Source organism: Macaca fascicularis, chromosome 15 (assembly GCF_037993035.2).
Source record: "Macaca fascicularis isolate 582-1 chromosome 15, T2T-MFA8v1.1".
In the NCBI taxonomy this organism is placed as follows: Eukaryota; Metazoa; Chordata; class Mammalia; order Primates; family Cercopithecidae; genus Macaca; species Macaca fascicularis.
In genome coordinates this window covers 48,920,357-48,933,253 of record NC_088389.1, presented here as the reverse complement: position 1 = coordinate 48,933,253, position 12,897 = coordinate 48,920,357, and the positions used below count along the sequence as shown (strand labels likewise).

The 12,897-nt window shown below is 45.4% G+C and overlaps 1 protein-coding gene and 1 non-coding gene across 5 annotated transcripts in view; both read right to left on the bottom strand.

The window, feature by feature from the left end:
* The window catches only part of EPB41L4B (erythrocyte membrane protein band 4.1 like 4B), a 151,887-nt gene that overhangs the window by 18,716 nt on the left and 120,274 nt on the right, over positions 1–12,897 (bottom strand). For 2 of the 4 annotated variants that reach the window (XM_045373597.3, XM_074016868.1), the window contains exons 20-22: positions 10,981–11,079; positions 4,642–4,819; positions 2,688–2,765 (exon numbers count right to left, since the gene is read on the bottom strand). In XM_045373597.3, the coding sequence (XP_045229532.2) occupies positions 2,688–2,765; positions 4,642–4,819; positions 10,981–11,079 (355 nt within the window). Of the gene's footprint in view, positions 1–2,197; positions 2,766–4,641; positions 4,829–10,980; positions 11,080–12,897 lie in introns of all 4 variants that reach the window. The other 2 variants (XR_012424478.1, XM_015436877.4) reach the window with 2 other exon arrangements.
* On the bottom strand, positions 6,943–7,048 carry LOC123569238 (U6 spliceosomal RNA). Its single transcript, XR_006692885.2, has one exon. It is a non-coding gene; the product is annotated as a U6 spliceosomal RNA (small nuclear RNA).

Below are 12,897 nucleotides of genomic sequence, written 5' to 3'. Positions count from 1 at the left end.
TGAAAACCACTCTACACAGAGACCAGCCACAAGTATCAAGAGTGATAAAAGCGATAAGGCTTATGCTAGTTCTTTTTTTTTTTTTTAATTTGTTTTTGGAGATGGAGTTTCGCTCTTGTCTCCCAGGCTGGAGTGCAATGGCGTGATCTCGGCTCACTGCAACCTCTGCCTCCTGGGGTCAAGTGATTCTCCTGCCTCAGCCTCCCAAGTAGCTGGGATTACAGATGTGTGCCACCACGCCTGGCTAGTTTTCATATTATTAGTAGAGATGGGGTTTCACCATGTTGGCCAGGCTGGTCTTGAATTCCTGACCTCAGGTGATCCACACGCCTTGGCATCTTGAAGTGCTGAAGTTACAGGAATAATACCACCATGCCTGGCTTTTTTTTTTTTAGATGGACTCCTGCTTTGTTGTCCAGGCTGGAGTGCAGTGGTGCGACCTTGGCTCACTGCAACCTCTGCCTCCCACATTCAAGCAATTCTCCTGCCTCAGCCTCCTGTGTAGCTGGGATTACAGGCACATACTACCATGCCCAGCTAGGGTTATGTTAGTTCTGATAGTGTCCTGGTGGAACATTGCTGAATGAAGGCAAGATCTCCAGTTCCCTGTCAGTCCAGCACTGGGGCTAGGGACCAGGATAGTGATGGGGCCTCAGGAGTCTCAGCCAGTAGGAGACGGGGGCTAGAGATAGGCTGTAAGCTTGGCAAATGACTGCATGGAAAAAGTATTCACCAAGGAGGGGTAATTCACTGCCTGTGTGATGAGTAGCACCCGGGAAGTTCTTACATTCATGCCTGTAAAGGGCTGCTTTCTCTTCGGTGGGAAATGCTGACGGGAAGGCCCAGAGAGAGCAGCCAGAGGCAAAGGCACAGGGCTGGTGGCAAAATAACCATAGTTCATCCAGGCTGAGTCTCTCAGACCAAGGTACCCGAGCACTTCCCCTCCTCATGCTCCACTCAGCAACTCGGAGGACCAAACCTGGGCTGACATCTGGGAGACTGTCCCAGGGCTGCACCACAGTTCAGGCTGAGACCAGGGCATCTGACCTGCTTTGAGGGTGGGGACTGGCTAACAGGGAAAGAGAGAGACACATCCTGGATTGGGCCATCTGCCACTGGAATGGCAGCCCAGGGTCTAGGTTCTGAACTGGCTTTGATACACATTTGCTATGTGACTTGGGACAAGTGTCTGCCCCTGTCTGGGCCTTGGTTTTCCCATCTATATGTGAAGGACTGGATGAGATGGTCCCAACGCATTGTTCCAGCTGATAGGCTGGGGCCATTTAGTTGAGGAAACCCTGGTCACAAGTCAGGCATGGGGGTTACCCTTGCCTCCCTCTACTTCTGGCTCCTTCCTCCCATGGATAAGGAAGCCCCTCTGTAGCCCTCATCCACAGCATCCAAGACACTGACTTGTGGAGGTGGGCCCGGTCCCCTGAGATAGAGATCTCTCCATCACCCTACCAACAGGTGGGAGAGCTGCTGCTTGCATTTCTGATGCTGGGGGAAGGAGATGGAGGGAAGAGGACCAAAGGGAGAAGCAGGAGTCCCCTCTTCCCCTCTAGGACCCTTTGGCACTCACGGAAACAGGATTCTGGAACAAAGGAAGGTCAAGGCCCATGGTACCAAGGAAAGCCCAAAATGGAGGAAGCTCTTGCCAAAAAGCCAGAGAAGGCCTGAGTACATGCACTCACACCTCAAAGGATGCTTTGTCCTGAGGACACACATTCACTGCAAACTTCAGCTGTGAAATGTTGGCTGTGTCTCAGTGCAGTACAAGGACCTCAGCTGTCCCATGCCTGGGCAGTGAAACAGGCCTATACCCATTTCATAGCTAAGTTGGAGGTACCCTGAGATGTGAGCAGCATGTCTTGGGGAGAGAGAATGAGCTTCCTGTTCCTGAAGGGATGCAAGCAGAGGCTGGACAGTCATTTGGCAGGCATCACCCCTCAGATCACAGCATCTCCGATTCTCTGCCAGATGCTGCTTCCTTTCTAATCTCAGCTTATGTGGTTCAAACAAAGAAAAGACCATTTAAATGTATAAGTAATTAAATCTACAAGCTGGACCTGCAACACAATGATCCCTAAGGAATCCCATCACTCTTGTCAAAGCCACCATGTATTCTTTTTGGAAACTGACCCTGATTCTCAGACCCACCAGGCCCTTTACTTGTCCCCTGAAAAGGGTTTCTCACCTGCAGGAGTCCCATAAGGGCTGCCATCCCTAAGGGGAGACCTGTACGCAGAGGATGGAAGATGGCAGGAGGTGCGAGGGGCCTGGAAAGCTGGGGTGTGGCCTTGAGCCAGTGCTTCAAACCAGATGGATCGTCAGAAGCAACAGCAAGAGATTCCCCACGGGTGGGCATGCAGGGCGCAGTCCAGGAAGCCAAGAAGCCGAGACCAAAACACCGAAGAGCCCTATAACTCTCGAAGTGCAGTAGACAGGCACGGGCAGGACCCCCACAACTACCTTCGGAGCAAAGGGAGCACCCCTTCCTCCCTCAAGGGCTCTAGAGGTGGAGGGACCCACAGTGCCTGACCCCTGGATGAAAGCTGATCCCTGAGCCTCCAGGACAAGAGGAAGAGGCTCCTCAACAGCAATGCCCACCTCTGTCCATCCGTCCCACTGCCAAGATGTTTCTATGGTCTGTGGCTTTTCTGGTTTTAGCAAAATAGGAAGTTTACCAGAGGAGTGGCTTCTGTGAAATCCATCAGAAGATCACCTGGCTCCAGGGTAAAGGCACCTCCTCGGTCAGAGGGGCTCTAGGGAGACAGACAAAAACACCCCCAGTTAGAGACAGCACTGCGTCAATCATGAAGTTCACCAGAAAAGAGAGACAGAGGTTCCCAGTCTCTCCTCTATGCTGATCTCATTAGCGTGACAATCCCCTTGTATTTCCCTAGCCAAGTAGTATACCAAATGTTGAGACTGCACCCCCATTTTTTCATTGGTAGAAGTAGACATGATGTGGGGAGCTGTCCCTTTCGGAGCTGCAGGCAGCTTTTCTTAAGTGCTCTTAGTGCTGTTTGACTGGTCTTTTGGAGGAAAAACACTTGAAAGAGTCCTCTGAATATACAAAGAGAGACCAAAGACTTTGTCTTAGATTAAGAGGATCAAATCCAGGGTCCTCCAGGAGCGAAACTGATCTGCACATTAAGAGCAATGGTCTTCATGGCAGGTGATGGCACGTGGAGTATTATGTTGCTTGCTTTTGGAAAACATTTTGTTCTCCTGCTCTGGGGTCTTAGCTGCATGGATGGCCTCGAGGTCTTTTAAGGCAGAAAAAATAAGTCCCATCAACGTGGTGCAAGCAAGGCCCCAAAGAGAGAGATGGCCAGGAGAGGGAGCCCTGTGGCCTTTGGTAGGATGCCACTTGCGTCCCCTTCACACCACCCCGACTCCCTTCTGTTTTGTAAATGTTTCTTTCAGCCTGGTTTTAACCACAGTGTGGGATATGTGACAGGAGCCTGTGTCCACACCTGAGACAAAGTTGTATAGGGGGCTCCACACAGTGGAGGATAATCCAGGCTAAGATGCCAAGAGGTGATCTATAGAGAAGCAGAGAACCTCGGTCTTGGCCAGTCGCTTGCTGAGCGCTCCAGCCAGGTTTCTGTGCAGAACACCTAAGCAGAGATATTTCCAGAGACACCTAGGGAAGGGACCAGGTGAAAGACTGGCCTTGGTAATGCAGGAGGTGGCCCTGGACCCTTATTCTTTAGCTGTCACCAGGAATTGTGATACCTGAAGCTGCAAAAGCCTCAGGCATCCAGTTTGCATGAGCGCTTTAACCTCCACCGGACCTGATGCCAGCCAGGGCAAGATAGCAGATCTTATTCCCATTTTTAAGAGGAAGAAACTGAGGCCTGAAGAAATAAAAGTTTTGGAAGTGAGTGCTGTGGCTTATGAATGGAAGAGCTGAGAACAGCCTCTGAAGCTCCGGTCTTGCCTTCAGGGTACCTGCCTCATGCACACACCTTTTCTCCATGTAGTTGCATAGACCACTGCAACCTCTGACTTGTATCCACTTGGATAGCAATAGGTTCAACTGTATTTGGACTAATTGCCAAAGAGTGATTGTAGCTAGAGGTCTCTCAAAGAAAACCAAGAAAAATATCTTGTGTAAAGCCTTTGTCATAGCCCGTTCACATCTCAGGCAATTTCCTGAAATTTCAAACCAGCAAATGGAATACTATTTCCTATCTTCAAACTACAAATACCAGCTATATGACATAAGGAAAGGGATGGGGACACTTCTGTTTTTGCTCCTCCAAACTGTTCACTATGGTTGGGGGGAATCATTTCTCTCTATCTTCACAGTGGACTAATAGCTTATTATAGAGATGAGATTCTAAATGAAAATTGCCCTCATAAATCTCTTACATTGCAATTAAAGTACAATGAACCTGATTTTATATTTCACTTATTCTCTCACAAACGGTTGGTTTGTATTTTGGGGTCAAGTTATATAAAAACATGTTCTGGTTGTTGCTGTTGTTTTATGAGTACACACAACTAATTATGCAAAATTTAAATTTGATTATGCAAAAATGAAATACATGCACCAGATGCTACTCAGTAAATTGATACTGAACTCCCAGCAAGTGTGGCTGCTTGCCAGGGCTTTCCACCCCACACTACCTTGGCCCCGGGGGACAGCTGGCCTTTGCCTTCTGACTTGTGAGGCGAGCTGACATTCTGGACCTTGGGAGACGGCAGCGGCACGGAGACTTGTGTGGCGGCAGTTGTGGTGTTTGTGGTTGTAGCTGTGGTCACTCCCACTGCCTCGGCCAGGTCTGGAGGGAGGTCGTCTTCATCACTGCGGTTACTAAAAGCACATGAAGCTCTGCTCATTACAATAATAAACAGGCTGTGAGGAGTGGACGGAGGATGGGCAGGGGTGGGAAGACCAGGGATAGGGATTGGGGGTTCCCAAACAGATGTCCACCAGATGTCCAGCTTGCAGGATCCAATACTCTTTTTTGCCAAAACAAATTTGGGCTGAATTTTCTGTCATTTGCCAGGGTGTTGTTTTGTTTTGTTTTGGTGGTAAAATATACACAATATGATATTTATCATTTTAACTGCTTATAAATATAAAATTCAGTGGCACTAAATGCATTCAAAATATTGTGCAACCATCACCACTATCTGTCCCCAAAACTTTTTCATCAGTGACAACAGAAACTCTGTATTGATATTGAATGAGAACTCCCCAAGCCCCTCCCTGCAGCCTCTGGTAACATCAATTCCACTTTCTGTCCCAATGAATTTGTCTATTCTAGGAACCTCACATACATAAGTGGAATCATACACTCTGTGTTCCTCTATGTCTGGCTTATTTCAGTCACCATAATATTTTTAAGGTTCATCCACACTGTAGCATATATCAAAATTTCATTTCTTTTTATGATACAAAAATTCCATTATATGGATATACCACATTCTGTTTATCCATTCATCTGTTGACGGACACTTGGCTTGTTTCCACTCTTTTGGCTATTATAAATAATGCTGCCATGAACATGGGTGTACAAACATCTGTTTCACTCTCTGCTTTAAGGGTGGTGAAGGGGACTCCAGGCCACTGTCCCTAAGGATCTGCTGTGTACAGCTTCTGGAGCCACCCTTGCATAGGGGTTGTAATTTAGAATGATGGCTGAGCTCAAGAATATAGATACAAGACCCATGACAGACAGGCACCAATGCAGCCTGTGCAGAGTCACTGGTAAGGCCTCAGCCCAGCACGGAGCCATGTGGGAACACAAGGCCAGGGGACACAGCTACAGTGCAGATGGGGTTGACTGAGGGGTTCCTGAGAGGTTTTAGATTATTCTGTGTATGGAGAAGCCTCAAGGGAAGGACTTAGGATTCATTACTAAAAAGGGGAAACGGTGAAAATTGAATAAGTATGTGGAAAAATTAATAATACACCAAGTATTTGGATCCACATAGATGACATAGGTCAGATCGGTTATGCGTTCATTCACCCACTTAATTTTCATGCTGACCCTGTCTATTACCATCTCCATTTTTCAGAGAATCAGATGATATTTAGCAGCTGATTGTGAAATTATTTGTTCAAGGTCGCATAGCTAGTTAAGTGGAGGAGCAGGGTTAAAATTTCTTTTTACCTCATTTAAAAAATTATCACCTCAAGAGCATAGTTATTATTATTTAGTTTTATATAAAAGGTCATTTAAGGCCGGGCGCAGTGACTCACGCCTGTAATCCCAGCACTTTGGGAGGCCAAGGCGGGTGGATCATGAGGTCAGGAGATCGAGACCATCCTGGCTAACATGATGAAACTCCGTCTCTACTAAAAATACAAAAAATTAGCCAGGCGAGGTGGCGGGCGCCTGTAGTCCCAGCTACTCGGGAGGCTGAGCCAGGAGAATGGCGTGAACCCGGGAGGCAGAGCTTGCAGTGAGCTGAGATCGCACCACTGCACTCCAGCCTGGGTGGCAGAGCAAGACTCCGTCTCAAAAAAAAAAAAAAAATCATTTAAAATAAAAACAACAGCTCATTTTTCACAGAAGAGAGTCAACTGATACTGTCTAAAATTGAAAAAGACTCCAAATTTGTAATGGTTTTTATCTTTTGTCTTAGTTCAGAGCTTATGGCCAAGAAGCATATCTAAAATTCAGCAAGTCTTCAGTTTTACCTGTTTCTAAGGTAAACTCAAGATAAAGTCACAAAACAACACTTTAATAAGTAAAATTTTACATACAGAATGAGTTTTTGCTTTGAAGTTGTTTCTTTCTAATTTAACAATATATAAGCATAGAAACTCGTCTAATGTAACAGTCATCAACTATGAACCCTGGTTATTTTGGATTCTGGGAAACTGGCTACTTTTCTCTTCTATCTTGCCTATTTACTTTTTTTCCCTTTCTTTAATTTTTTTAATTAACTTATACTTTATTATTTAATTGAAAAATTTAAAATATGAAATGCTTCACAAATTTGCACGTCCACCTTGCGCAGCGGGGCTATGCTAATCTCTGTATGGGTCCAATTTTAGTATATGTGCTGCTAAAGTGAGCACTATTGAATTTTTTTAAGACTTTTACGCTATGTTTAAATAAACAGTGAAGTTATATTTCTGGAAAAAAATAAAATAGCTCATCATTTTGTAAACATACTAGCTGGTATGTATAAAAATGACACTTTTGGCTGGGCACAGTGGCTCGTGTCTGTAATCCCAGCACTCTGGGGGTCAAGGCGGCCAATTGCTTGAGCACAGGAGTCTGAGACCAGCCTGGGAAACATGGTCTGGTCTTGTCTCTACAAAAAATACAAAAATTAGCCAGACGTGGTGGCACCCACCAGTTGGGCTGAGGTGGGAGGATCACCTGAGCTGAATCACCTGAGGCTGCAGTGGGCTGTGATCAACCACTGCACTCCAGCTTGGGCAACAGAGTGAGGCCTTGTCTCCAAAAAAAAAAAAGATCTTTTCGCCTGCCTCAAACTCAAACTCGCTGTAGAGGCCCTCTACTTCTCCCTTCTCACTGCATGCAGTGGCCACATTTTCCCTCCTTGTCATATTTCCAGGAAACAATGTGGCTGAGATTTTTGTTTGTACCTTTAAAAGCAGTGGTTCAAAGACTTGTTCACAGCACCTGAATGTTACAATGCTTTTGATGGAGCCACCTAAAATCCGACTACACCTTATTCTAGCCTAGGAACTGGAATTATTACAACAGCCAAAAGGGCGATGTGCGCACACTAATCTGTATCTCAAAAATGATGATGCAAAAAATGTTTTCCAGAAAATCAGAAATCTGAGTTTTCCCATTTATATTCCTTGATCATGTGCCAACTTTATCCATATCAAAGAGTTAAAGATATGGGCAAAGGCTGGACATGGTGGCTCACACCTGTAATCCCAGCACTTTGGGAGGCTGAAGCGGGCGGATCACCTGAGGTCAGGAGTTCGAGACCAACCTGGCCAACGTGGTGAAACCCTGTCTCTACTAAAAATACAAAAATTAGCCGGGCATGGTGGTGGACACCTGTAATCCCAGCTACTCGGGAGGCTGAGGCAGGAGAATCACGTGAACCTAGGGGGCGGAGTTTGCAGTGAGTTGAGACTGCGCCATTGCACTCCAGCCTGGGTGACGGAGTAAGACTCCACCTCAAAAAAATTTAAAAAATATATTAAATAAAGATGGGTAAATGAGTGGTAACCAGTGTCAAGGATTCGATAACTCTTTATGGGACAATAACACGGGGAAAATTTCATCCACGCATGTTGCTATTTTCTACCAATGAGGGAAATGCTGCCATTCTTTGATTTTCCAAGCAGAATACTTTGGGACAGCTTAAGAAATACACATGTAAAGTTCAAGGTTTGAAAAAGAGTGTCCTTAAAAGAGCCAGTTTGATTAGCTGGGCACGGTGGCATGCGCTTGTAGTCCCAGCTACTTGGGAGGCTGAGGCCGGAGAATCTCTTGAACCCAGGAGGCAGAGGTTGCAGTGAGCTGAGATTGTGCCACTGCACTCCAGCCTGGGCAACAGAGTGAGACTCTGTATCAAAAAAAAAAAAAAAAAAAAAACAAAGGAATGAGTTTGGTGACTTAGTGAAATTTTCTTTCCTTCCAGGTTATGTATCAGACAGTCATTGTTTCAAACGTGATTATATCTCTCAAATGAGTGATAATAACATTTTGAGTTTCAAAATGTAAAAGGCATGGCAAGTTCTGCCAGCTTTATCCTCGAGGGAAGCAAATTGTCATGGCTTAATTGTCCGCCAGGGATCATTAGGACTGTTAATTATTTGAACTTTACTCATTTTGGCTTTCCTGGGAAATGCAGCTGACCAGAAGTTTCTATGAAGGATAATGAGGTAGGATATGTCTCCCTTCATATCTCCCATACATGTCTTTTCCTTTTCACATGTACGAATGGCAGACCTGAGACAGCTGTTAGAGAATTGCATCCAGAATCCCGTTTTCTGTCCTACATTTTGCACTCTGGGTACCCCCTAAACTCCATCTTTCCTCAGAAGCTTCCAGGTCCCAGAGAAGAAAGAAAGGGGACCTCATCCTATGGCCAGGGCATTGGGGCTTTACCCACATTGTCTCATGTTAAACCCCACAAAACTCCTCAGAGGCAGGTATTATCTCACCCATTTTACAGAGGAAGGAAGAGAGGATCACAGAGTCATTTTTCCAAGAGCTTACAGCTGTAAACTAGCCAGGGGCCTGACAGAAGCCTTTCCAACTCCAAAGTCCCCATGCTTTCCATTTGTCCACAGATCCCCCTGCAGTTACTCTCTGACCAATGACACATCTAGGCACAGTACCCACGCCATAGCCAAGGTCAAGAAATGGGAACTACAAGCTGGGCGCGGTGGCTCACGCCTGTAATCCTAGCACTTTGGGAGGCCGAGACGGGTGGATCACTTGAGGTCAGGAGTTCAAAACCAGCCTGGCCAACAGGGTGAAACCCCCGTCTCTACTAAAAATACAAAAAAATTAGCTGGGCGTGGTGGCAGGTGCCTGTAATCACAGATACTTGGGAGGCTGAGGCAGGAGAATTGCTTGAGCTCTGGAGGTGGAGGTTGCAGTGAGCCAAGATTGTGCGGCTGCACTCCAGCCTGGGTGACAGAGTGACAGAGCAAGACTCTGTCTCAAAAAATAAAAAATAAAAAATAAAAAAGAAAGAAAAGAAAAAAGGGAAAAGAAATGTGAACTACCATTGTGATAATTACTACAATTATTACTAGTACTCACCACCCTGACTACAGAAGTTATCTTTCTGCTTTGGATTATAATTTTTGTGACTCTTGTCTTTCCCTCCAGTAAATTGTGACTCTTTGGATGGGAATTGTCAAAGTCACTTTACTATTCCCCAACGATGCCTAGAACAGTCAGGTGCACATGGACTCTGGTGATTCTGGGACACTTTGGGAAATGGCGCCTCCTACAGGTGTCAAAGCTCAGTGATCAGCTTTGGCTCTGTTGACAGACAGGGCTGCCTTTTCATGGATATGCTGCGGAAAGCAGCTACTAAGTAGCTTGCAATGATCCCCAACCTACTATTCATGCCCCTGTGTAATCCCTCCCCTTGAGTGTGGGCTAGACACAGGGATTTGCTTCTAATGAACAGAATATGGCAAAAGTGATGGGGGCTGAGCACAGTGGCTCACACCTGCACTTCGGGAGGTTGAGGCAGGCAGATTACTTGAAGTCAGGAGTTCTAGACCAGCCTGGCCAACATGGTGAAACCCCGTCTCTACTAAAAATACAAAAATCAGCCAGGCATGGTGGCTCACACCTGTAATCCCAACTACTTGGGAGGCGGAGGCAGGAGAATTGCTTGAACCTGGGAGGCGGATTGCAGTGAGCCAGCATCACACCACTGCACTCCAGCCTGGGTGACAGAGCAAGACTCTGTCTCAAAAAAAAAAAAAGAAAAAAGTGATGGGATGTCAGTTCTGTGCATAGGTTACAAAAGACTGTGCCTTTGCCTTGCTGGCACTCCCTCTGGCTCTTCTTGTGTGCTTTCTCTAATGGAGAAAGCTGGAGAGACCTATGTGACTACAGGCTGAGGGCAACCTCTGTCCAACAATCCTTGAGGACCTGATCCCTGTCAGCAACCGTAAGAATGAGCCTGCAGATAAGACCGCAGCCCTGACACCTTGAATGCAGCCTTGTAAGAGCCCCTGATACAGAAGACCCAGCTAAGCCATGCCCCGACCCCCTCTCCACAGGAACTGTGAGATGATAAAGGTGGATTGTTTTAAGACACTAAGTTTGGGAGTAATTTATTACACAGTAGTCAACAATGAATCCTTATGCCAACTATGTAAGGTTTTCAGGGAGAAAGGGCTAGTCTCATTATTACCTAAATTGGAAATAAATGGAATTTGGGGGCTGCTCCCTGGGGCTAGTCAGAGGGGCTAAGAAGCATTTGTACCTAAACATTTAGTCATCGTAGTTGTTTTAATTGAAAAAGTTGCAGTACAGAACTCACAAACTATACTGTCTTGTTAACTTCCTCACTCGGGGAGGCTTGATTTCCGGCTTTTCCGCAGCTGGCTGGGCAGTTTCCACACGAATAGGAATAGGACTTCTAGAGACACACCGAAAAAACAGAACAATACCATCAAAAAATGGTTTATGGTCTTGTTTTAGCCATAGGGACTGCTTTCTCAGTTAATGTACACCTTAATAACATTGATAATCAAGAAATCCTTTTTTTTTTTTGCCTTCTTGAATTCTACTCTACTTAGTTAATAATTATAATTATTTTCTAAAACCATAGAAAATCCAAACAGTAAGAAAAAAATCATAGGGAAAATATAGCAAGTGGGAGAACTAAACATAATTGAGGTACCAAATAAAATTTCTCTGCCCCAAAATAGTCATCCCTGCCCCCCAACATGAGGGGTGAACCAGATTGAGGGTTTGGCTCATAACCAGGTTTTGCCAGTAAAATGAAGAGAAAACTATGGATAACCTGTTTTTAATTCCAAGTAATCTGGTAGCTATTCTATTTTAAACATAGCACAGACTATTTGCTTTTTAAAAAAAAAAAAAAAGATAAAGAACCATACTATACTTTATGTGAAAAACGCATAATCAGAAGACCTTTAGGACTTGCTGTAACACATTTTAATTCCACGTATGTGTGAAAATGCTAAAAATTAAGTTTCACTTTTATCTTTATTCAAGAATTTATTTCAGGTAACCAATGGACCCTACTCAAAATAGTAATTTTAAGGAAAATGTTTAATGCATTTTTGTAGTGGTCATGACTAATTTCATCTTTTAAAAAATCAGTTCATTACCTCCTAGGACCAACAAGGCATCAAAACAAGTTGAGGTCCTTGAAAGGGGCCTCTGGCAAGTCAGCTGACACTTCTGGGTCAGTGCTCACTATGGTGATAAGTACGTGGCCAGGGCCTAATAAATGCATGTTGAGGCTGGGCGCAGTGGCTCACACCTGTAATCCCAGCACTTTAGGAGGCTGAGGCAGGCAGATCACTTGTGGTCAGGAGTTTGAGACCAGCCTGGGCAACATGATAATACCCATTTCTACAAAAAGTACAAAATTAGCCAGGTATGGTGGAGCGTGCCTATAGTCCCAGCTACTCAGGAGGCTGAGGTGGGAGGATCACCCGAGCCCAGGAGGTCGAGGCTGCAATGAGCCATGATTATGCTACTCCACTGCAGCCTGGGTGACAGAGTGAGACCCTGTCTCAAAAAAAAAAAAAAAAAAAAAAAAAAAAAAAAAAAAAAAGTATGTTGAATAAACACATGAATGAGAAAATAGAGGATTTGAGTCAATTCATCCTACACTCATGGTTTCCTCAAGCTGCGACTCCAGAGTAAAGGGAACATGGTCCCTGGAAGAATGTAGTCTATTGAGGGAACACATGAATTTGCTTGGGTGGAACAGTCAGCATCAGGGAAAGCTATGCGGAGGAATTTCCTCTTTCCAGATGGAGCGAAGACCACAAAGATGAGAGGCAGAGTGAAGACCTGGCTGAATGCAGGGCACTAGAACTACTGTCCGGTGAGGTCTCAGTGGAAGAGCAGAGGGTTTTGACTGGAGGGAAAGTCGAGGCCAGGTCATACGGGGCCTCAGGCTGAGGAGTCTACACTGAAGGCAATGGACCTCAACTCTCTAAAGGTGTTAAGCAAAGGAGTGGCATAGTCAGATTTGCATTTTAGAAAGGTCCTTAGAACAATGAAGAGGACCCTGGTGAAAGGGAGGACAGAAGCATCTTAGAGGATTGTTGGCATCAGTAAGCCCGGAAGACAATGAGGGCTCAAGGTATAGTCAAGAGAAGAGGATGGATGTGGAAGGTAAAATGAAAGTCAAATTGCCAGGACTTGGTGACCAATTAGATGAGGGAATAAGGTAGGAGAAAAGCAAGGACTCCCA